Source organism: Eptatretus burgeri, chromosome 5 (genome assembly GCF_056783735.1).
Source record: "Eptatretus burgeri isolate ZD-2024b chromosome 5, Ebu_testis_v1, whole genome shotgun sequence".
NCBI lineage: Eukaryota > Metazoa > Chordata > Myxini > Myxiniformes > Myxinidae > Eptatretus > Eptatretus burgeri.
In genome coordinates, this window is record NC_140965.1 from 19,647,709 (window position 1) to 19,672,665 (window position 24,957).

The window sequence follows — 24,957 nt, forward strand, 5'->3', positions numbered from 1 at the left end:
GCTGCCAGTGGGCAGTGCTTGTATTCCTATATCCAAGCTCTAATAACAGGAGTCTTCGTTACAATTTCATATCTCTCCAAGGCCATTAAATATGGCTGGAATTGGACGGTCCTTTCCGTATGCCAGAATCAAAAGGCAGGAAGACGCTTCTTATAAATAATGATTTATTTCCAAGTAATGACATACAGGAAAGTAAGACAACAAAACTCATAACAGATTTGGTGGACAAAGACAATGAATAAGGGATAAGGGATGAGATGACACTAACTTAATGTACAAATAAACAAATTCCTCTCTGGCACCAATTTATTGACTCACATGAACAATGGGACCAGTTGAGGACTTGAGCAATTGCATGGCAAATTATCAGGTGTTTGGTGTCTCCGCGGTACTCCGATACAGCAGAGATGATCCCGTAGAATTCCATGGCGGTGAATGGCAAGTCAGATTGAGCATCCCTCGAAGCCAGAGAGCAGAGTGCTGGGCAGAGAGTCCAGCTCCAAGAGTGTTTGGAGATAAGAAAAGTGAGGGTGAAGACTGGACGAAGTAAGCTTTTGGGAAAAGCAGCAAGAAGAGAGGGAGACTATTCATGTGTGGATGTGGCTTTTATGCCCTTCCAGCATGTGGCTGGTCATGTAATTGGCAGTCCAGCTGCGTGGCGCAGGGTGGCACATCCGCAAAAGAAAAGTGTCCTGCTCCCGCCCATTGCAGCTCATTACATCTGCTGGCATGTGGTCTTCCATAAAGCAGCCAGCAGGAGGGTTTGGTGATAACTAAAACATATGTGTAGCGCTTTATATGCCTGTGGTACTCTTCTTGAGTCCTTCATCTGGAGACGTCCTAACACTGTACTATTCCTCTGATAGATGCTCATTGCCTCCTTAGTACACATATTACATACAACTTACCTCTGACATGTCCATCGTACAATTGTAAATCTAACCTATGTGATGCACACAGTCCATACTATTCTTTTCAAATTCTACCTATGGTCCCCCCCCCACCCTACCCCACACCTCCTCCCCACAGACTTTTCCACATGACACTACATTTAATTCTTATTCTACTGCAGCTCTAATATGATGTTTCTGCAGATCATTTTGAACTCCATGCAGCGCTATCAGCCTCGTCTGCATGTGGTCTGGGTTGACAGAAGAAGAGATGGAGCACGCTATGCCAACCAGAACTTCTGCACCTTTGTATTTCCAGAAACAAGATTCACTGCTGTTACCGCTTATCAGAATCACAGGGTCAGACATTTTTACAAATATCACTTGGGTGCCTTGAGTAAAAGCAACACCATGTTCATTTCTTCACAATGAAGACCAATTAAGTCATCCTCATGTATAATCTGGAACTGCACAGGGCCAGAGAGCATTAATGATGATTTGACCTTTTATCACAGATAACACAGCTGAAGATTGCAAGCAACCCCTTTGCCAAGGGCTTCAGAGATTGTGATACAGACGATTGGTGAGACTATGGAAAGTGTACATGTTGGGATTTTGGGGAAGATGACGGCGATCGGATGGTGATCTGGGGGTTTCAAGTTCATCTATTTATTACCTTCGCCACCGAAGGTGGACAGAGGTTATGTTTTCATCCCTGTCTGTTTGTTTGTTTGTTTGATTGTCTGTGAGCAGGATATCTCAAAAGGTTATGGATGGATTATGACAAAACTTGGTGGATGAGTTGTGGAGATGACAAGAACAAGCCGATTAGATTTTGTTTCAGCTCTGGATGCAGATCCGGCCTAACAGTGGGATACAAAACTAAACTGTTCAGCTTCTCGGAGGTATGCGCTCTACTGAGTGCTATTCTAGGTCTGTACGCATTCAGGGGAAAGAGGAAGGGAGACTAAAATGACAAAATTCAAATTGATAATATGAAAAGAAGGAAAGATTAGACGATAGGGAAGAAAGGGTTTGGCAGTGTGGAAGGAGTGGGAAGGGAAGAGAAAGAAGATTGAGAGAAGATGCGAGTAAGGGAAGAGAATGGGAGGAACATACATGGGAGAGGGGGTCAAAAATTTCACCAAATGAATAGATGGACTCTGAGAATGGCACAGTATTTTCAAAGGTCTGGGAACATATAAAAGTTTAACCTAACTTAATTTGGTTCAAATATAGCATAAATAAACCTTTATTTTTAGTTGGCTCATTAATTTGAGAATAAGAAGGGGATGGGATGGAGAGATGACATGGAAGAAGGCAAAGGCAAGTGGAGGAAAGGGAAGGGGATGTATGAAATACACAGGTGTGGGGTGAAAGATTGCTTTTCTGAGTATATCATATGTGAATGGATTATTAGGGGCAGTCCCTTAAACAAACTTAATTTTACACCAGTACAGAGAAAGTTTGTGCATTGTAAAGGGAGCTTGCTTTGTCGTAAGCAACAATTACGAGTTTAACCTAATCTGTTGATGAGCAAAAATCTCCAGAGATTTCAATAACTATTTCAGTGAAATCCCAGGTGCTGCCAGGATTTGGTGCTGATACCGACGCTTGCATATCTTAAACATCTGCCCTACTTTTCCCTTCCTTCCGAGCTTTCTGAGTTGTCCACATAGCTGAAAGGATGTATTCGGTGGGCTGAATGTACTTTCACTGTTCGTTTACACCAAGCCAAACATCTTGTGAAATGCTAAATAAAACACAAAGCAGCAGAGAAAGACTCTGGTGTAATTTAAACTTATCATGAAGGTCTGTTCACAGGCCACGTGTGCCTCACCATGCTGGGCTCTCTACCAAGCTGACTTCACTTCCTTTGAAACTGAGAGACAAACCAGGTAAGTATATCGATGTGTTGATTTGATTTGTTGAGAGATAGACATTGCAGTCAGAGAAGGAGACAGACTTTTTTTTTTAAGGAAAAAAGGCACATCCAATCAAAAAGTAACAACATCTACTTTGCCAATCTATAATAAATGTCAGTGTGTTTCAGTCAGTCAATCATTGTGTGTGTGTACGTCTCCTATATAACCATGAAACCTCGTGGCACAAAACGTTGCATCCATATCATGAGAACCCCAAGGGACTGCATGAATGAAAACTGGGTACTTGGTTGAAGTTAAACACCCCTTTTGAAGATAACTAATGGCTTTCCTACATGAAAGACTTATCCTTGGTCAACCCAACTTCACCTCGCAGGAGTCTAAGCCACCATTTTGATTTGGCTTTCTCAAAAAGCTTTACCTCGGAAACAGGAAACACTCTCACGGACTAAAGTATACAATCGAAATATGATTTCGGATTTGAGGATCGGATCTGGTGGGCTAAATAAGTGTCAATATCTGGACTGAAATCCGAAAATGTTAAGAAATTAGCGATTCTAAAAACTAAGCATGTTTATTTAAGGAAGGCAATGATCTCACCTCCTCCATATTCACACAAGAACATGTGAAATTGCCAAAGCATTAAACTTAAACGTCTTCAACTGTTCCAACAATTATATTGAGTGAAGAAAAGATTAAGAAATATACCTAAAGTGTATGCCTGGTGTTGGCTTAATGGTTCGGGTGGTGGGCTTTGGATCTTAAGGTCCTGAGTTCAAATCCCACTCAGTTGTTGAATTGATACCAGGTGTGGTTGACTCAGCCTGTCATCCTGAGGTCGGCAAAATGAGTGCCAGCATGCTGGTATCCTGTGTCGGAGTGGCGACCCATCCAGGATTGTGCCCAATAGCCAAGGAGACTGCTTCGGCAGCACCAACACTCTGCACAGAGTATGGTCCCAATCTCCTCCTCTCCAAAGTGTAACTTCATTGAGTGCAAGGAAAATAATTTTAAAGCAGGTGAAAGCTAGGGTGCTTCTGGAGCCCCATGATTTAAAAAAATGTTTGCATTAAACTTCTACCTACCCTCAGTTTTTTTCCACTTCCTAATTAGACCACTCATACAAAATTTGGTTGAAATCAATTCTTGTCTAGGGGGTCCAACGAGCCAATAAAAATTGCATCGCAAGTTTAATATTTTATGCAAAAGGCAGCTATATTTATGCAATGAGTTACTCTGAAAAATAATAGCTCCTGTATAATCATTCTGCATATTTGCCTTATTTAAGGTTATGTTTAATAATTTCACTGTTCATCTCCACAAAATTAAGCATGAGGCAGCTATTTAATAGATATTGACATCATTAAAAAAAATAGCTGCCTTATGTTTTATTAAATACATTGGAACTTATATTATAAATTGGCTACCATTTCTATATTTGAGTCATAGAAACCGAACAAAAGGCAGTGCTAGTCAAAAAATGACTATTTTTCAAATTTTGAGAGAACCAGTAACATGTATTAAAGCACTTCAATAATGAACGAATTTAAAATCCACAGTTTGAATCTCGGTACCTCGTATTGCAGTCGTTCACAGTTCATATCAAAGGTGCCAAATTTCACAACACACCGAGTCTCATGCTAATTGTCATTTGTAGATTTCCGCTTGCGCAGGTTTGACGTTTGTTTTCTGTCTTGCTCCACAACTTGTAACACATTTTGATAATGTTCTTCAGTTTTGGCTGCTGCAAGAAAGTCCGAACTCAGTTTTACTCCACGCTCAGCACAATCATTTACCACATTCATGGCATCAACATTAACAACAGAAGCTTGGTATGCAGCAGTTTGACTAGCTTCCAACATCCTCTGCAAGAAACTCATGGTCTATCTCTAGAATTTGAAGAGTGAACCAAGAATCTTGGCTTACTAAATCAGCAAGCGTAGTGGACCGATTGATGCCTGTAGGGAACTTGGGCTTCCCAAACCCAGTGCCAAAACAGTCACATGGCGTGTGTATAACCTCTGGAGGTTTAACAGTCAACAGTCTATCAGCTAGTGCCCGTTTCTCCTCTTGTGGTACTTTGTTACTGAGGAGTGCGAGAGGTACCATCTCTGCAGTGAGGTACCAGAGATGGCGTTGAAACGCTCTGACTGCACTTATGGAAACCTCGGGATTCACAGCTTCATACATTAGCAGAGTGTGATACAGCTTCAAGTCATTCCAAGGTGCATCGACAGCAGAATTACCTGTAATCCACCAGGAGCTGTAGACAATGGTAGCAAAAGTCACAAAGTCCTTTACTTTTGGCAGCTGGTGTTTCGTTGTAATTGTTCCTGGGGGAGTTGGTTAATTGCAGCTTCCAACAGACAAATCTTGATGGAATATAACAGCTTTGCCATCCATCAGGCTTTGTGAAGAGCTCCAGGTCGCTTGAAGTTTATTGTGTCATTACCACCCAAAAACACAAGACACAGCTCTACAAACTCATGATAATCATCTCTGTAAAGATCTAACTGCAGGGTTATGGTATACAGCACACTAGCTCTCCATCCTTCCATCATCTTCTTAGTGTCTTCACTGAAGTTGGAAAGATCCAACTGGGTAACTGGCTGGTCACACTTGTATGGCAGTAGCTTAAAGTTCTTGTGAAATCACGAGAAAAGGGCAACATCTGGCGATTTGGAAACTTCAATCTTCAAGTCGGTGAACACATGAGTGAGTATGACCTCACCCACATGATGTCGACATCCTGACCACAGGACTGCACGTTGAAGCTGTTGCTGAATTGTCACACAGGCTGCTGTCACATGTCCTGTATTGCTTGCTGTGGTATCAAACACCAGGTTCACAATAGAGTCTCTGCAGTGCCAGTTGTGGAGCAAGTTTGTAGTCAATTTGGTGATAATGTCACCAGATTTACTATCATTACCTGGTGTGTATGATGGAACACCAAGAAGCTTCATGTCATGAACATTTCCCACTGCAACAGTAAGACGTTCTTCCCTCACATTTTGATTTGTCAGTGAGGGCATGAGTTTAGAATCCCAATGCAAAGAAGCAAGCTTTGGTGGCTGCCACATTTCCTTGCAAGAACTCGCTTTCCTCTCTGCTACCTGTCGTCTGGATTTGTCAGCAAAGGAATAAGAAAGCATCACTTTCGTTGGATCATCACCAGCTTCTTCTATCAAAGCTTCTGTAAAAGCAGATTGCTGTGTCGGAGTCATTTTCATCCGAGTTGCCAATGACACTAGTTTTGGTGATTGCAATATATTGTGTGGAATGAAGGCAGTTGTTCCAGTATAGGTGCGATGATGACTCCTGGGGGTACTAGATGAAGATGCAGATGTACATTGTACACGATCGCCAATACCAGTCACGTCGTTTTTCTGGCACCATCTTCACTGCTACTGAATCTCTGTGAACTAGTTGAAGCTAAATCAGCCAACTCTTGGTGAGCTTTTTCCTTTCTTCTTGCTTCAGCATTTGCACGTGCTTCCTTGCACTGCATTTTTCCAGCAAGTACCTTGCCACTAGATCCGAATGATGCGGTATGATCTGTCTTCATTGATTGAAGATCTTCTTGATTTTTTTTATCAATTTTTCAGCATTTGGTGGCCATAATTGATAGGTCTTATTAAGTTCAGTGTCCATTTGTTTGAGCTTAGCAAGAGTAGCCGGTGCTGTTCTGCGTGCAATTGGTATGGCCCTGATTTTTGCTTTTTCATCAAACAGTTTTATCATCTTCTGATGAGCCTTGATCTCAGAAATCACTGGAATGTTTGCTTTTTCATAAAATGGAAGAACTTTGGCAAGAACAATTTTTGCAGCTTCAGTTCTAGTTCGGGATTCTGAGACTCCCTTCTGAAGGTGATACATCAAACAGCGTAGTACTTGGCGACATGTTGGTTGACGTGAACCTGTGATTTCTGCATCTGAAGCTGTATTTCCACTTTCAAGACCAAATATTTCAACTGTTTTATGTGTCACCTTTGCAGCAGATGTAGGTGTGCTCAATCGTTCTGATGGTGGAGTTGACAGTGCTTGACTTCCAGTTGATTGTTCATCCATTTTCAGCTGTGTAAAACATTATTTTACAATAGGCAAATGAAAATGAGAAGAGTCACAAGATGCAAAAGCAGGGATGAAAATGATAAATAATCCCAATTCGCTTCAACACAATAAGGCTTGCAGACAGTCCCTATCACTAAAAATAGACAGGGGAATTTCCACAATCATGCAATTAGATATTCCCCTTGTCAAGCTTTTGGAAATGTACTTTCCAGCACACTAAAATAGACTTGACTTAATCTTTCACAGAATTGGAAGAGAAACCAAATATCATCAATTACCGATTTGTATGGGAAAGCACCAACTGTAAAACCATATGTATTTCTATGAATTTCACAAAAATTTGTAAAAAATATATATGGCAGCTATTATTGTGCACATATTTAAACTCCAAAAAAGCTGCCGCATGTTGTTTTAAACATATTATCTGAACAAAAAGGACTCACTAGAACATAGCACTAATATGTCCAATAAACACTGAAGGTAGCTAATATATGTTACATTCAATAATGGAACCTATTTGAATAGCTTCTGTATGCACATAGGAGAGGACATAGACCTCCAACTTCGGGTTACCGGCGGACCCCCTAAACAACTTCTGATTTCATTTAAATTTCACAGAGGTTATTATTTTCACGAATGGAACATTTTAAGACTAGGTAGAAGTTAATTGCTTACTATGAGGGCTCCAGAAGCACCCCAGTGAAAGCTCCCGTGGCACAAGCAGTGGGTGTAGCGACCGCAGGCTCGGTTCTCTGTGGCAAAATCCCCGGAGTTTGGAAAGCAAAATAAATTTGAGGATTAGAATGAGTAAAGCGAACTACGAGTTCAAGAGAGAATTGAAAAATGTTTTCAGTAGCTACAAAGCAATGCGTCCCCACTCCACAACAGGATGGCTGAGAGGTACGCACACTTGCTCGAAGCTATCTAGCCTGAGTTTGAATCTCAACCTAGCTATAAACTGTCATCCCGGTATTTCACAGGCAGGGTGATTAATCAATGTGTGTGCTATCCCTGGGCATCGCATCTGCTGGAATTAGTTTGTGGACATTAAAGATCCCTTCACGGTATCCTTTGTGGAGAGTAAGGGAACTATCCATGACATTCTGGCCAAATTCCACAAATTAATGCTCTAACCTACAGGGGTACTGCATCAGCAGCACTACCACACCCTCAGTTAATTATGCTAATCGCAGCCTTGTGCTGCACAGAAGAAAAGATGATGACCAGACCCCGATGTGTAGTATTTAATTGTAATAAAATTTGAAATAATTTACTCTTTGAAGGGGTGGGAGGAGGGATCTGGCACCTTCCAGCAGTGCTGGGTACCTTTGCTGATCTAGTAATAAACAAGCAAGAGCAGATTAGGTCTCTGAAAGCAGGTGAAATGGCACCTGAGACCGTCCGCTTCTACTCTTGCTTGTTTATTACGACATCAGCAGAGTAGATCTCGTTACATTTTGGATGGATGCACCTTTTTGCTTTTAAAATGTATAATCCCAACCGCTCCAATGTTATATCACATATCCCATCCTTCCCCTCCAAAAGTGATTGCCAATTTTGGTTTTGTCATTTTAGTGCTTACTTCATGATACTAACAGCATGATACGACTTCAGGTTCAAATTGTGGATACAGTATTGCTTTGTTCATTTGTAACTCAAGTAAAGGTACACCGAAGTGATTATTTTCATGTATACTGAGAGGCAATGAAAACGCATACAACATTAAAATTCATGTATGTAATCAAAAAGGATCAATGTACGTAATCACATGAGATTTGTCAAGGGCAGTCCTACAGAATCTGCACGGGAAAATCGGGATGTGCACATGATGTCACAAAAACGTCAAACGATGCAGGGGTCTGTCCAATCAATATGGAGTGTGACCACCTTGGGTGGCGATGCATGCTTAAAGTCTCTGGGGCATGGATAAACAGACCAGATCAGAGCTTGTGGTATTGCTGTCCATCCATCCATCCATTGGGACCATACTCTGTGCAGAGCGTTGGTGCTGCCGAAGCAATCTCCTTTGCTATTGGGCACAGTCCTGGACGGATCACCACTCCGACACAGGATACCAGCAAGATGGCACTCATTTTGCCGACCTCAGAAAGATGACAGGCAGAGTCAACCCCACCTGGTATTAATTCAACAGCCGAGTGGGATTTGAACTCAGGACCTTAAGATCCCAAGCCAGCCACCCCAACCACTAAGCCAACACCAGGCTTATTGCTGTCCAATGGAACTGTAAGGCTGCAGTAAGCTCTGCAACATTGCGTGGAGGGATTATTGACGATTGCTCCCCAAACCATAACACTGCCACCTCCAAAACGGTCTCTCAATAATGCAGCCCTGACCAAATTGGTGTCACTGCCGACTGTACATGCAAATACGTCCGTCTGGAAAACTGACATTGAACCTCAATTCATTGGAAAAGATGATGTTTGCCCACCGTCTCCCACCCAAGTTACCACCGGATGCTGCCCATCATTGTCGTGCAAGTCTTTGTTGATGTGTCAAGATTTGTCCATGGTAAGGTCAATGACACCATAAATCCCATGCAGCAAGGCAACGTCGTACGGGTCGGTCACTGATGAGTCGTCCCCTTGTTCCAATAGTGGTTCTGGCTATGACTCGTGCTATCCTGAAGCGGTTGTGGAGGTGACTGACGACCATGTATCGGTCACGGCTTGCTGACATCACACGCTGTGCACCAGGCCGAGGACGGTCACTGACCGAGCTTCCTGTGACTCTGTATCGGTTCAAGTCGAATCAAGTCGAATCGAGCACGTGAGGACCTCGCCTCGTATGCTACGGCCGCGAGGCGAGGGCGCAAGCGCTGAAACACTCTGTGGCCACAGGTAGAGGGGATCTGGAGATTTAAAAATCCTATCTATAGACACAGGGGATGGATTCTAACTTAAAACACATACCGATATAACTGATCTCTGGGGACCTGTCTGTTGTGTGCTCATGGCTGCCAGATTCGTAACAATATATCATGATATTTCAAAAATGTATTGGGCCAGATATTTTCTCGTGCATCAGGCATTGTGTGGCGGAGGTATGTGCTCTACCGATTGCCCTTCAAGTTGTATATGTAATTGTCAAAAGTAGGTGTCTTTCATGAAAAGTAGGTGAGTTATCAGCCACACCATGAAAAAAAATTCCAAATTCCTTCTCTAACCAACAGGGGACACTGCATCAGTGGCACAGCCATGCTCCCATTAATGATGTGACCAGTAGCTGTGTACAAAATGAATGAACTTTGCAGATTTATTCCCAATTCAATTTTCTCCTTGTCGTGAAACATCTTTGACGACCTTGACCAAACTCGAGCTAAAAAGTTGCAATAACAGCCCAACTTAACCATCTTGACCGAAATCAATGATGCCATTGGTTTCCTTCCCTAAACCATTCCCATACTAGATGAGCGAATGAGAGACTGCAACAGCAACTCCCATTCAGTTATCCCCACATCACTGAATGATCCACTCGCTCCATTTGTGGCCTACACCAGACTTGCTGCTTATGCCAGAGCTGACAGCCAGACGACTTTCGGCATTGCTAAGCACCCCAACACCGCATATCTTGGGTCTGGCTTGTCCTACACCTCATCGTCATCGGGTTACCCCAGCAACAATGCAACTTACGAATTCAGGCCTCAATGAACACCAGAGCCAAGACCGGATTGGGGAATAACTGTGCATTTTGAAACAATTCTTGCCTGGCTTTCCTATACCTCTTCATGTTTGTTCCTTTTTGTTCAATTGTCCCATTGTGTATGGTCAAATGCTCTCTTTCTTTTGCATTTCCTCATCTTCCACCATCAACCTCTAACCTCCTTCCCTCCTACATTCCACCCACCGATGTGGAAACAAGTCGTAATACAGAATTGCATCCAAGTCACAGATTTGTGTTGCTCTGCACAGTTTTCATTTGCTTCATCCGTGTTTTTCTCTTCTCTTTCTCTATGTAGTATTTTGCAAGTCTATCACTTATCTTTGATTGCCTGCCTCCCCCCCCTCCACTATCCCCTTTTCTTCACCCTAATATATTCACCACCTCACCACCCCTCTTATAGTTTTCTTATTTCTTGGATTACTCCATGAGTATATCATTCCTGGCCTGCCCCCCTTCCCACCCTCCTTGTTACTCACTTGATCGGAAAGCAAACTGTCATGCTGTTTAAGAAATAAAGAGCACGTCACAATCATAATTTGTTTTGTTTACCTTCTTCAGCTTTTTATTGCACATTGCTTGTCTAAAGGTCACATGAATGCTTGAACAAGTTGTAACATTTGTTTCATATTTTGTCCCTCCTCTCCTCCAAGTCAAACGATGGCCTTGAGGTGCAAGGACAGTAGACTAGCATCCCAGAGGTTATGGGTTCAAATCTCGCTGAAAGGAACAATATTAAGGAGTTGAGTTCCAAGCTTTTGGAAACAAAGCTCCGTGTCCAGAAGTTATATCAGATCGTCGGTAAGATCCTCGGCGGTACATTTATGCCCTTCAAGGAAGGACATAATCTGCTTGCCTCACCTGTTTACTGCTCCAGATATGATGCCATTGCACACGTTATGGTTGACTTCCTTCAGACAAGTTGGTTTCCTAATGGTAAGTCGAGAAAAGGAATTTGGAATTGTTCAGGGTGCCGACCATAACTCGCCTCCTCGTCGTCAGACACCCTGGGACTCGACGGACCAATTGTCCCAGCAGACGGGTCATCCTTCTTAACGTCCGTCCAATGGACGGCACACACATTGATGCCTCGCTCTGCATTCGAAACAGCAGGGCAACAGTTCACAGTTGGGTCGGGATTCAAACCTAGGCTGGACAGCTGAGAGACAAGTGCACATATGCCTCTTGGCCAGGTGGGGGGAACTTTTCGTAGTCGGAGGGCTGTAACAGATATTGTTAAAATTGCTGCGGGTCCATATATGCCGAGTGATGTTAGTAATTTAAACACGTGCAGATGAGAAGGGCACTCAGTGGAGTGCGTACCTCCACCACGTAATGCCTGATCCACGAGAACATGTCGGTCCCAATACATTTTTGAAAAAATATCATGCTGTACAGGACTGTATCGTTTTTGGTCCTATCTCTCAATGGTGAAGAATGACTTTAAGAATTAAATAATTCTCCAATTCGGATCTTCACCAAAATCTAATCAGTTTGTCCTTGTCACACAACCAACCCGTCCACAAAATTTCATCCGGATCCGTCCACAACTTTTTGTGATATCCTGTACACAAACAGACAGAAAGGGGAGAAAACATAAACTCCTTCACCTTCACCTTCGGTGGCGCAGGTAAATAAGTAATGTAACTTATCATTAGAATAAGTAAGCCTGGTGTGTTGGCGCAGTGGTTAGGGCAGCGGCTTGGGATCCAAAAGGTCCTGAGTTCAAGCCCCGTTGGGCCACTGAATTAATACACCAGGGGGTTGACTCAGCCTGTCATCCTTCCGAGGTCAGCGCAATGAGTACCAGTGTACTGGGCCGGTGTATACCCCGGTTAAAATAGGTGTACCATATCCCTGTGTCGTAAGAGGCGACCAGGGTTTCGTCAGGAAGGGCATCCGGCGTAAAACATGTGCCAAATCACTATGCGGATCATACGGGTGATCTGCTGTGGCGACCCCTAACAGGAGCAGCCGAAAGAAGAAGAAGAAGAACTTATCATTAGAATGTTCCCCTCGGAACGGGAAATTTTATTTATTTATTTTGCAATCACATGCGTGTTCGTGTGTGTGCGTGTGTGTGTTTCTGTGTCCAAGCCATATAACATTTTTACCATCTGAGCTTTTGTCATCAAATTTTAAACAAACTCTGATTATGTGAATATGGAGAACACCAATTAATAATGGAGTGAAAATGTCAAAGGGTAAAGTCACAGTAAGTACAAATATCCCCGATTAGCCCGTCCTCTGCTGCGCAGCACGAGAGGGCCAGGTTTTGTCATCGCTAACATGTTTAGTTTTTTTTTGTCCGGTTGCGTTTTGAGATGTTTTATAGTTTACCTTTCTTTATCAAATTTCCAACAAACCGTAATTATAAAAATGAGGAGAAAAGTAATGATATTTTTTTGTTGTTGTTTTCAATTTTAGTTCCAGGACAAAGCAGATGTGGACAGGCTTTGGTGGATTTTGGGATACTTTCTAGTTCTAACTGTTGTTACTGCACATATAAAAATGATTGTAATGTAACTTAACGTCCTGGAAATTGATACGAATAAAAGAAAACAAAAGTAACAAAGGAAATCATGTACATTTTAATAATACTCCCCTCATACTAATAACAAGCCTGGTGTTGGCTTCGTGGTTAGGGTGGCGGCTTGGGATCCTAGGGTCCTGAGTTCAAGCCCCGTTGGCCGCTGAATTAATATACAACAGGAGGTTGACTCAGCCTGTCATCCTTCTGAGGTTGGCAAAATGAGTACCAGCGTACTGGTAAGGGGAACACTGTATCAGCGGCATAGCCGCATCCCAACCAATGATGCAACCAGCAGCCACAGGCTGCACTCGATAGAGAGAGAGAGACTCATAACAATTTTAAAGTAACTTACCAAATGTGACTTCAGAGATCGATTCCATAAAAGACAGTGTCCATGTTGGGGTGAATACTTCTTGTTATTCTTAAGCTGTTTTCGAGTTCAGTGGTAATCGTTACATAAAATAGTGAACACAATATCACCACGCGGGCCAGATCGAAACATGCCGTGGGCCGGAGGTTCTCTATACCTACTCTTGGCAATCCTGCCAACTCAATGACGAGCTCAAGAGCACTTTATAAAAGCATCGATTCGGTTTTTTTCTTTTCTTCGATGAACAGTGTTTAATTCCCGATGAAAAGGCAATGGTTTGGACGGATGAGAAAAACCCAAAAATGACCCCAGTAATGGACAAGTTAAACTTTCCCATTTGCGCCAGCATCCAGGTACACAACCTCAGGAAAGGCCGAGGACCGGGTCATTCCAAGCAATACGGTAAAAGAGGATTTTTTTATTGAGTATCCTTGCAAGTGGTGATCGACTACACCCTAATCAGTGTACATGCAAAGAAAAGTACAAGTTCGGACAGGTAATGTAGAAATAAGGGAAGACGATGAAGAAAACTTTGTTATAATTAGATAAACCAAATACTGAAAGTATCTTTTACCAGTTCCCTTTCTGATGCATCCACTGAACAGGTAGTTTAAGTAAGCACCTGGGAATCCAGCAACAATCCTTTGGCAAACAGGTTTGGAGATCAAGCAGTAAATAGATCATGGCCATGATTCATCTGGAAGACTGATTGAAGACCATTTCTAACGTTCTACTAAAGTACTAAACCATAGTAAATGCACTATATACCACACACACAAAAACACCAATGTGCCACTAATTATGGTGAGAAAATGCAATGCAATCCACATCGTAATGGCTCATAAGTTGCATTAACTACTCCCCTGCTAAGTAAACAGAGGCAAGTCTCTTCCAAACAAATAGGAATTGTCAGTCGTAAGACAAAGGAATGTTATTTATGCTATAAAGGTTATTTATGGCTTGTGGACCCCCTGTTCAGATGTGTGGCTTCAATCCCCACAGCCATTACGTGTACGGTTTTCAGACCCGAACGCACTCCTGTATGATCGTTTAAGACCCCCATTGCATTTCTTACAATATTACTTTCGGGCCTTAATGCCAGTGATGGATTTTAACAAAGGTTGATGATATTGAGATGTGGTTTCTGTGAACTGAAACCAATCAAACCAATCGCTGGACACTTCAATTCCCCAGACATTGCACCCAGTGTGGAACCATCGTGTGGAGTTTCTCTTCACCTCTTGACACAAAACAATAAATTCATTTCGAACTCGACGTATTAATGGCTGCACCCAATGGGATCGATGAGTGTTTTTCATTGACGACATTCTCGAATTCTAATCGAATGTTTTGGGGTTTTTTTTTCCATTTCCTACATCGTTTTTATTCTCTTGTTCTTCACATTTACCTCACTGTCTTATCTCTCCCCTCTTTTCTTCTGTTATTATATAAACAATTGCACAACTCCCTTTGGTCTTTGACCCTTGATCTTTCATCCCCAATCGATGATCCAGTCCCTTCCATCTTTGGCCTTTCACCAAGACTACGTAAACCCTCCATCTCTCTTGGGTCAAGACTACGTAAACCCTCCATCTCTCTTGGGTCAAGAATACGTCAACCCTCCATCTATCTTGGGTCAAGACTACGTAACCCTCCATCTATCTTGGGTCAAGACTACGTAAACCCTCCATCTCTCTTGGGTCAAGAATACGTAAACCCTCCATCTATTTTGGGTCAAGACTACGTAAACCCTCCATCTCTCTTGGGTCAAGACTACGTAAACCCTCCATATATTTTGGGTCAAGACTACGTAAACCCTCCATCTCTCTTGGGTCAAGACTATGTAAACCCTCCATCTCTCTTGGGTCAAGACTACGTAAACCCTCCATCTATTTTGGGTCAAGACTACGTAAACTCTCCATCTCTCTTGGGTCAAGACTACGTAAACCCTCCATCTATTTTGGGTCAAGACTACGTAAACTCTCCATCTCTCTTGGGTCAAGACTACGTAAACCCTCCATCTCTCTTGGGTCAAAACTACGTAAACCCTCCATCTCTGTTGGGTCAAGACTACGTAAACCCTCCATCTATCTTGGGTCAAAACTACGTAAACCCTACATCTCTCTTGGGTCAAGACTACGTAAACCCTCCATCTATTTTGGGTCAAGACTACGTAAACCCTCCATCTCTCTTGGGTCAAGACTACGTAAACTCTCCATCTCTCTTGGGTCAAGACTACGTAAACCCTCCATCTCTTGGGTCAAGACTACGTAAACCCTCCATCTCCCTTGGGTCAAGACTACGTAAACCCTCCATCTCTCTTGGGTCAAGACTACGTAAACCCTCCATCTATCTTGGGTCAAGACGACGTAAACCCTCCATCTTTCTTGGGTCAAGACTACATAAACCCTCCATCTATCTTGGGTCAAGATGACGTAAACCCTCCATCACTCTTGGGTCAAGACCAAGTAAACCCTCCATCTATTTTGGGTCAAGACTACGTAAGCCCTCCATTTTTCTTGGGTCAAGACGATGTAAACCCTCCATCTCTCTTGGGACAAGACTACATAAACCCTCCATCTCTCTTGGGTCAAGACTACATAAACCCTCCATCTCTCTTGGGCCAAGACTAAGTAAACCCTCCATCCCTCTTGGGTCAAGACTACGTAAACCCTCCATCTCTCTTGGGTCAAGACCAAGTAAACCCTCAATCTCTCTTAGGTCAAGACTACATAAACCCTCCATCTCTCTGGATCAAGACTACATAAACCTTCCATCTCTCTTGAGTCAAGACCAAGTAAACCCTCCATCTCTCTTGGGTCAAGACCAAGTAAACCCTCCATGTATTTTGGGTCAAGACTACGTAAGCCCTCCATCTATTTTGGGTCAAGATGACGTAAACCCTTTATCTCTCTTGGGACAAGACTACATAAACCCTCCATCTCTCTTGGGTCAAGACTACATAAACCCTCCATCTCTCTTGGGCCAAGACTAAGTAAACCCTCCATCTCTCTTGGGCCAAGACTAAGTAAACCCTCCATCCCTCTTGGGTCAAGACTACGTAAACCCTCAATCTCTCTTAGGTCAAGACTACATAAACCCTCCATCTCTCTTGGATCAAGACTACATAAACCTTCCATCTCTCTTGAGTCAAGACCAAGTAAACCCTCCATCTCTCTCGGGTCAAGACCAAGTAAACCCTCCATGTATTTTGGGTCAAGACTACGTAAGCCCTCCATCTATCTTGGGTCAAGACGACATAAACCCTTTATCTCTCTTGGAACAAGACTACATAAACCCTCCATCTCTCTTGGGTCAAGACTACATAAACCCTTCATCTCTCTTGGGCCAAGACTACATAAACCTTCCATCTCTCTTGGGTCAAAACTACATAAACCCTCCATCTCTCTTGGGCCAAGACTACGTAAACCCCACATCCCTCTTGGGTCAAGACTACATAAACCCTCCATCTCTCTTGGGCCAAGACTACGTAAACCCCCCATCCCTCTTGGGTCAAGACTACATAAACCCTCAATCTCTCTTGGGTCAAGACTACATAAACCCTCCATCTCTCTTGGATCAACACTACGTAAACCCTCCATCTCTCTTGGGTCAAGACTACGTAAACCCTCCATCTCTCTTGGGTCAAGACCACATAAACCCTCCATCCATCTTGGGTCAAGACCACATAAACCCTCCCTCCATCTTGTAATAAGACCACATAAACCCTCCATCTATCTTGTAATAAGACGACATAAACCCTCCCTCCATCTCTGATCAAGACTACATAAACCCTGCCTCCACCCATATTTAATCCTTGATCTTGGATCAAATCCCTTCGATCCTTAACCTCAAACCTCTGATACGGTCCCATACTTTAGAATCCTTCCTACACCCACATTTACTTCCTTTGCTTTGACAAAGGGTTGATGGTCTAAATGTCAGCAGCACCACGATTCCCATGGTGGTTAACATACTGTTATCAGCTTTGAGTTGATAAAAACCACCGTTTACCTCATTCACCTGAAGAGACCGACACACACCTTCACAGACACTGGTATTCCACGGTATTTTAAGGCTAGCCTCCAACCCACATGGCTCGTTGGGGTTCTAGGTGGTGCATCTCTGACAAATCCAGTTTTATTTGAATACCGTAGTTACTTCTGAAACATTTCTACTAAAGAGACAACTTTACAGGATTTAATTGTAATTCACGACAACGTGTTGCATTTTGCTACATTGTGCCATAAGTCCGATGAAAAAAGAAAAACTGCCCTTGATGATACACGTCTCATCCACTATACGGATACATGTCATTTCACCTCCGTCGTCCCCATGCCAACACGTATTATATTCTTAAAACATCGTCTTCAATACTCATTTGAAAAATATTTACAGTATACATTACCAAGTTGTCAATCATAAGCACCATAATGGATAGTTGTAATAAATATCAGAATGATAAGATACAGAGCTAAATAAATAAATTAATAGGTTATACGATTAAAAACGTCATCTCTCGATTGCAACATGTTGAAATTGTTACCGAGTTACACCTCATTACCAGTCATTTCATTCATAAGTCACAAAGCCAACCGGTTGTGCAAACCAAATGTTTGCTCATGGCAGCTGAGATGCAAAAAGCTGCAATTGGTTCAAGAAGCAAAGTGGCAACCAATCAAAGCCAATTTTGATCACTGCATCCATAAAGCCATACACATCTCAGTTGAGCTGCTCAATTTAGTCCTACCATATGCCCTTCAACATACCGGTACACAAGAAAGAGGCCACGGGCTTCGGAATACAGTATATGATAGTACTTCAGAATTGAGAGACGATATTCAGGCTGCGTGACATAATAGCTATGTGCCAGGCCTGAGGCCCTCCATGTAGTTCTGGAGCGCAGTTGGGTCCTTTAAGCCCATGTCCTTACACAACCATTCCAGGTCAGCAACACTTGGTTCACTTGGTAAGCCATCTTGCATATATTCCGCTGACCATCCGTTACCAAGACCTCCATTAAAGGTCGTAAAATTAACTCTTTTCCGCTGGCTCGTTGGGGACTCGTTACCGTGGGGACAGTTTGATCCTGGAAGTGACTGACCTCCATCTTCCTCTATTCCGTCGCTGCTGCCATGTCCATCGTCACCCTCGACCCTTTGCTCTTGGCGACCAGAGCCGGCAGAGATGTCACGTCCCACCCACACAAGATCATGCGATCCAGGTGCGTGCGGGTCAGAGTTCACGCCCTTGTGACGATATCGAAAAGCAAAGGTGGCACAGTTAATAATGAAAGCAAGAACAGCCAATGAAAAGAGTGTGAGAAGAGCATACATGGCCAGTTCCATTGCTCCTGCAGGCTTGGGCACCGAACGCCATTCTTCCTCTTTCTCCCCACCCTTTCCATCTTCTTCATTTTTCTTCCATTCTTCTAACATGCCCTCCTCTCCACTCTGATTTACTTTTCCCTCTTTACCTACCTTTTCCCTCCAAATTACCATACCCTCACCATCACTTCCCTCCTCATTTATTTCTCGAGATCTTGCCAACTCCAACATTTCATCTTCCTCAGCAACTTCTTTCTGCACCTCAACATCACTCGACATTCTCCGTCCTTTTCCATTTTCCTGTTCTGTCATTGACACGTTAACCTCACGCCCACTTAACTGCCCTTCACAAATTCCTCCTCCAACCGATTTATCTCCAATATTGTCATCTCCATTGCTTTTGATCTGCTCTTCACCAAATTTCCACTCGTCACTTGCGTTTACCCCTATCTCCTCTTTCCCCCTGATGATTTCTCCACCGTCTGTAGCACTATACCCCTCCTCACCTGACAAACTCTCCACTTCACCCCCCACCCTTTTTCTTCCATATTCACCTTCACCTTCTTTTTCTCTCTCTTCCTGATTTTCTATTTTCCCCACACCCATCATCCGTCCTTCACCTCCAACTCTTTCAATGGAAAGTTCTTTCTCTTCACCCATTTCTATTTTATTCACCTTTTCCGTTTCATTTTTGCTGTTGCTTTTCTCGATGTCACTTTCTTGTTCCTTAATGGTGTCTCCGATTTCTTCCACGGTGTCCTTTCCTTCCACCGCCACAGCAATTTTAACCAATTCAGTAGCAGGATAAATGGTTGGAAAAATGGTCTCGACTCCTGATGGAGATACAGTGGACGACTGAGAGGAAGATGGAGATGACGAAGGGTCTCGGTATATGTAATGAAATTCTGTTGTCGATATAAATGGTGTTGAGAATGAATATGGAGAGGCAGATATTGGTATTGATGCAGACAGCGGTGCTGGGGCAGATGGGAGTGGTGAGGTTGAGAAAGCTGATGGTGTAGAAGGAGATGGTGATGAAGGAGAGGGTGATGAGGAGAGAGTGATAGAGGGCAGAGAAGAAGGGTGAAATGGTTGAGCTTTTCGTTCTTTTCCATTCCTATTCTTACCCCATCTTTGACGGTTTCTTTTACCGCCTCTTTCACCTTTGCCTTGGCCCACTATATCTCTGTCTTCATCTTTTCCTCTCATCAACTCTGATCTTTCACTTTCTTCTATCTGACGATCTACCTCCTTACTCTGGCTCTTTACTCCCTTTCCTCTCCTTCTCCCCTTATGTCTATCCCCTTTATCCCGATCCCTCCCTCCTTTCCCCCTTCTTTTGTTGTCTCTCTCTTTCTCAGTCAACTCCTTCATCTCAGTGCTTTCTTTGCTGTGTTTCTTATGATCTGCACTCACTTTTACTCCCTCTCCTGCCTTTCCTCCAGCACGAAAACTCCAGCCCTTACCTTGATCTTGGCCCTTCACCATACCTTTTCTTCTCCTTTTCTTTTCTCTCCTTCTCAATTTTCTCAATACTTTAGTTCCATGTCTTTCCCAATATCTTATTGGTACTCTTTCACGTGTATCCAAAATTTCATGCACACGTCCTCTTTCTCTGATTGGGCCTTCATTTATGTTGCTGCTTCCTCCCTCACTTAGATTTCCTTTTTTCACAACTGCTTCTCTTGCTCGTTCATTTACAAACTCTCCACTATCTTCGTCAATCAGCCCCTCCATATTCCCATGTTCGTCAAGTCCAAATTCTATCCCAGGTTTCTTTGAATCCTCGGTGATAACGTGGAACGTCACAAACACTGTGGCAAGGTTTCCATGGTGATGGTGAAACGTACAGGTCTTCGGAGAAGTAACTCCCACCTTCACCCTATTTTTCTCCTTATTCACCGTGCTATTGTTCAATCTCACCCCAATTGCCTTCACCCTGTCTGCTTCATTCTTACCAATTTGCTTCAAAGTAAAGGGAGAAAATTTGAATTCTGTAGAATTGGAAATTGGTGACAAAGTTGAGAATTGGGTTGAAGATGGTTGTTCCGGTGAAGTAATAAGAAGCAGGTGGTTCAGATTGAAAGCAGAAATGGGAGTGGTTGTTCCATCTGTAAACTGTAACCACATGTCCACCATTCCAGCCTGCAAATGCAGAATAAATTGCAAATTAAACTTTATTTTCAACCACAGAATTATTGCCACATATCGGAACATTCAGTCAACTGAAGTCAACAAAGATTTTTTTTTTATAAACATTTGCCACACAGTACATTCACACTTACCTGCAGTAAATGTGCACTGCAACCACATGGCTAAATCCAGTTACAATAAACAACCCAAACAAACCTCGTTTTATAGATATACAGGGTGTCCCTAAAAAAATAACATAATTTCGTAGTCTAATAACATAGCTAATTATCGCCCAAATGATCTCAAATTTTAATAAAATGTGTAAAAACTAACCAAGTTGAATGTTTAATTTTTCTTTTTTTTTCAGGGTAAAGAATGACGTTCACTAGAAATGAAAAGGCATTCTGTGTGTTGGAATATGCTCGAACACAGTCAAACAAGAGTGTGCAGCGTGTATTTTTGAGAAAATTCAATAAAAATGCACCAACTGGAAAACAGATTTGGACATGGCACAAAAAATTCAAAGAGGAAGGCTGTCTGTGCAGCACAAAGGGATCTGGACGACCACCAGTACCGGAAGATATCGTCAATCAGGTTCGGGAAACATTTGTGCGAAGCCCCAGAAAGTCTGTAAGAAGAGCATCTATGGAAACCCAGATTCCTGGTACGACACTTTGGCGTGTAGTAAGGAAACGCTTGCGAATGACACCCTATAAGCTGCAGCTCGTTTAAGCCTTAAACACGGATGACAGGGAAAGGCGCAAGCAATTCTGTGTCACTATGCAAGAGAAACTTGAAGATCAGGAGTTTGAAAAGCATGTTGTTTTCAGTGATGAGGCTACGTTTCATACGAGAATGTGTTCTGCGCAATCTCCAAGAATAGTCTTTATGGACCGTTTTTCTTTGAGGGAAACCTGACCGGCGATGTTTATCTGCAAATGCTTCAGAACTGATTATTTGATGAGCTCATTGCTAATGAGCATGAACACTTCATTTTTCAACAGGATGGGGCTCCACCTCACTGGAAGCTGACTGTGCAGACTTATCTCAATGAGAATCTACCAGGAAGATGGATTGGGCATGCCAGTGATAATGACAATGTGCTGTTGAAATGGCCACCACGTTCACCTGACTTGACACCTTGTGATTTTTCTTCTATTTGGCGATGTGAAAGGGCTGGTCTATATCCCCCCCTCTTCCTACAAGCCTAGAGGAACTTAAGCAGAGAATCACTGAGGCGCTGGAGAATGTTTCGCAAGACATGCTACAACGTGTTTGGCAGGAGCTGGACGACCGACTTGACGTGTGTCGTGTCACAGGTGGTGCGCATATTGAACATTTGTGAAGTTTGGAGAAAATGGTTATAAAATCTACATCCCTCTAAATCTCTAGTTTGAATTTTGATAAATAAATCTTTTATTGTTCAACATGAAGCCTATTTACTTTCGTTTGCCTGGGACATGTAGTTACTTCGATATTCACGTTTCAAATGATGTCATTTTTTGGGGACACCCTATATATATATGTATATGTATATATATATATATATATATATATATATATATATATATATATATATATATATATATACACACATATATTATATATAGTTATGTGTAAGGGGAGAGGGGGTCCAGAGCTCGACTGTAGTAAGTGTAACATGGTCCGTGCGTTTCGAGTAGGTTGGAGTGCCATGTACGAGTGACCTGTCAAGTAAGTCATTGTTGCATGTGGCACTGAGGAGGCAGCATATGTAATTTAGAGACAGAATAGTCAGGGGAATATTTTATGTGTAAATATCTCGTTTGTGGACAGGACCTGGTGAAGACTTCCCATCACACAAGGCACACGTGTGAAAAGGCCGTCATGATCTGTCTGTCCAGTGTGTGCCAGCCATGGTGGGGTAATGCTCTGTAGGGCCCAAAAGCAGGCAATGTATTTATTTTTATTGGGGCTGCCCCATTGGAGGATTGGAGTTGGAGGAAGAAGTGCCTTCAGAGAGGGTCACAAGGGCTGCTTTAGGGTGCACGTCCCGAGGGGCTGATCGTCGCTGGTTTACTTCATCTTCGTCTCACTCTTGCATCAAAAAGAAGCTCCAGGGAGTCCTGCATCGACACCAAGCAGAGTCAAAAGAAAGTCCTCACCTGCAATTTTAAAGTGTGATCTGTGGCACCGAGTGTCAGTTAGGTTTTATTTATTTATTATTTCTCATCCTTGCATACAAGTTTGCATATTCCTTTCTTCCTCTTTGTGTCTGTTGATTCGCATGGTTAGTTATAATATATATATAAATATATATATAAATATATATATATAAATATATATATATAAATATATATATATAAATATATAAATATATATATTTATATAAAAATATATATATATAAATATATAAATATATATATATATATATATATAAATATATAAATATATATATATATATATATATATATATATTGTTACGGAAATGTCCCTTCATATGCTACTAAATATAGGATTAGCCCAGATTCCCCTTTAAATGCATGTTTAGCCAGGTTGTTCGGTAATTTGACGTTACATGTGTGTCGGGAGGTGTTACAGGCTGTTATTTGTTTGTGCAGTGGTGGTGGATCGAGAGCTTCTTCTTCTTCCTTCCCCTCTCCGGACGATAGGCCCCGCCTAGTCAGCTAAGAGGGAGTGGCCAAAAAGAGGAAGTGAAACTAAGGGGAGGAGTTTGTCGGCTTCAAAAAGGGGCGTACCCCGAAAATAAAAGGTGGTAAGAAACTGAGAGGACGGAGTTGAGCAGTGGGGCTTCGAGGCGAGCGTGCGTCGGGAAGGTAAGAGAGAAACGACGGGTGTCGAGGCGCGATCTGCTGGATGAGCAGTCGGGCCTCGAGGCGAGCGTGCGCCGGGAAGGCAAGAGAGAAACGACGGTTGTCGAGGCGGCAATCTGCTTTGAGAGGACCTGGCTGCTGTGTGAGTCTGGAGTCGGCTTCGAGAGGAGGTGATCGACAGGTTCAACCTGCGTCTAACGACGGAGCCTCTGACTGTCCCTACTCACCTCACGGCTCGACGACGTCTTGGAATCCCATGGACCCAGCCTGCTGGAGCCCGGCACCTCGATTTGGCCTTGTCTGGTGAACGGCCAGGCCTGGACTTGTATGCTGGACCTTGTGAGAAACCAGCTCAAACCCATCATCGACCTGACGGTCTTGTGCCGTCGACATTGCGCGGGGTCAGAACGCATTGAGGAGGGCGTGCGCAAGCGGTGCCTTGAGAAGAAGGAGTACGGCGCCGCCATCTTGCCATGCAGCGTGCTCGAGCTTGGGGGCTCGAATCCGTGGACATCGGCTCGTTACGAGCGACTTTCCTCTCGTCCATGAAACATCACCAAGTACTCTGTCTTGTCTGCATGCTGTCTATGTCTTGTCTGCATGTTGTTTAAGGTATATCTCGTTAGGGTCCCCCTCGAAACCCATAATCCGTAGGTCCCTAGTTAAGAACGGGTTATAGATTGATAAAAACATTGTGGTGAATATTTTGCTTGTGTTGTGTTCCCCAATAAATCTGGCTGATTCGTATGAAGTTGCCGCTTTGAGTCAATTCGTGCCGCATTGAGAAACAATTCGCTTGATTGGTATATAAAACCAAAATGGTTACAGACTGGCAGAAAACGTTCGGCATCTGACAAAACCAGTCTGTAACCGGGGTCTATTTCCCCCACTGGTAAGGTCCAGGGGTATGTTGGTATCGCGATTGAAGACGCGTGACCTGAGGCCTGCGCCGAGCCAGCCGGCGTTATAAACCCCGGAGACTGCGGTGGTGAGGGTGGCGCCGAATCTGTAACGTTTGGCCCCATGAGTCGGGTGCGAATCCCGCCACCGCTGAATCCGCAAAAAAAAAATATATATATATATATATATATATATATATATATATATATATATATATAAATATAGTGCACTGTAACACTCCTCTCCCAACTGCTCGTCTCGCCCAACTTTCCCCCCATATTCTTTACAAATAAACCTTTTAAAAAGGTAAGAAACATATTCGATCCATCTCCTTCCCATGCATATGCTGTCAATTTCCG

At 43.0% G+C, this 24,957-nt stretch overlaps 2 protein-coding genes and 1 pseudogene across 7 annotated transcripts in view; 1 reads left to right on the plus strand and 2 right to left on the minus strand.

The window, feature by feature from the left end:
- LOC147025970 (T-box transcription factor TBX1-like) overlaps nucleotides 1-11,060 on the plus strand; it is a 47,061-nt gene extending 36,001 nt beyond the window's left edge. For all 3 annotated transcript variants that reach the window (XM_085880911.1, XM_085880908.1, XM_085880910.1), the window contains 4 exons: nucleotides 1,095-1,250; nucleotides 1,406-1,473; nucleotides 2,715-2,788; nucleotides 10,271-11,060. In XM_085880911.1, coding sequence (XP_085737037.1) covers nucleotides 1,095-1,250; nucleotides 1,406-1,473; nucleotides 2,715-2,788; nucleotides 10,271-10,512 — 540 coding nt within the window. In that variant the 3' untranslated portion in view covers nucleotides 10,513-11,060. The remainder of the gene's footprint in view (nucleotides 1-1,094; nucleotides 1,251-1,405; nucleotides 1,474-2,714; nucleotides 2,789-10,270) is intronic.
- LOC147025971 (uncharacterized) lies at nucleotides 4,202-6,841 on the minus strand (annotated as a pseudogene).
- A 2,763-nt stretch (nucleotides 11,061-13,823) lies between the features above and the next one.
- LOC147025972 (uncharacterized) overlaps nucleotides 13,824-24,957 on the minus strand; it is a 60,193-nt gene continuing 49,059 nt past the window's right edge. For all 4 annotated transcript variants that reach the window (XM_085880912.1, XM_085880913.1, XM_085880915.1 and 1 more), the window contains one exon: nucleotides 13,824-20,897. In XM_085880912.1, coding sequence (XP_085737038.1) covers nucleotides 18,288-20,897 — 2,610 coding nt within the window. In that variant the 3' untranslated portion in view covers nucleotides 13,824-18,287. The remainder of the gene's footprint in view (nucleotides 20,898-24,957) is intronic.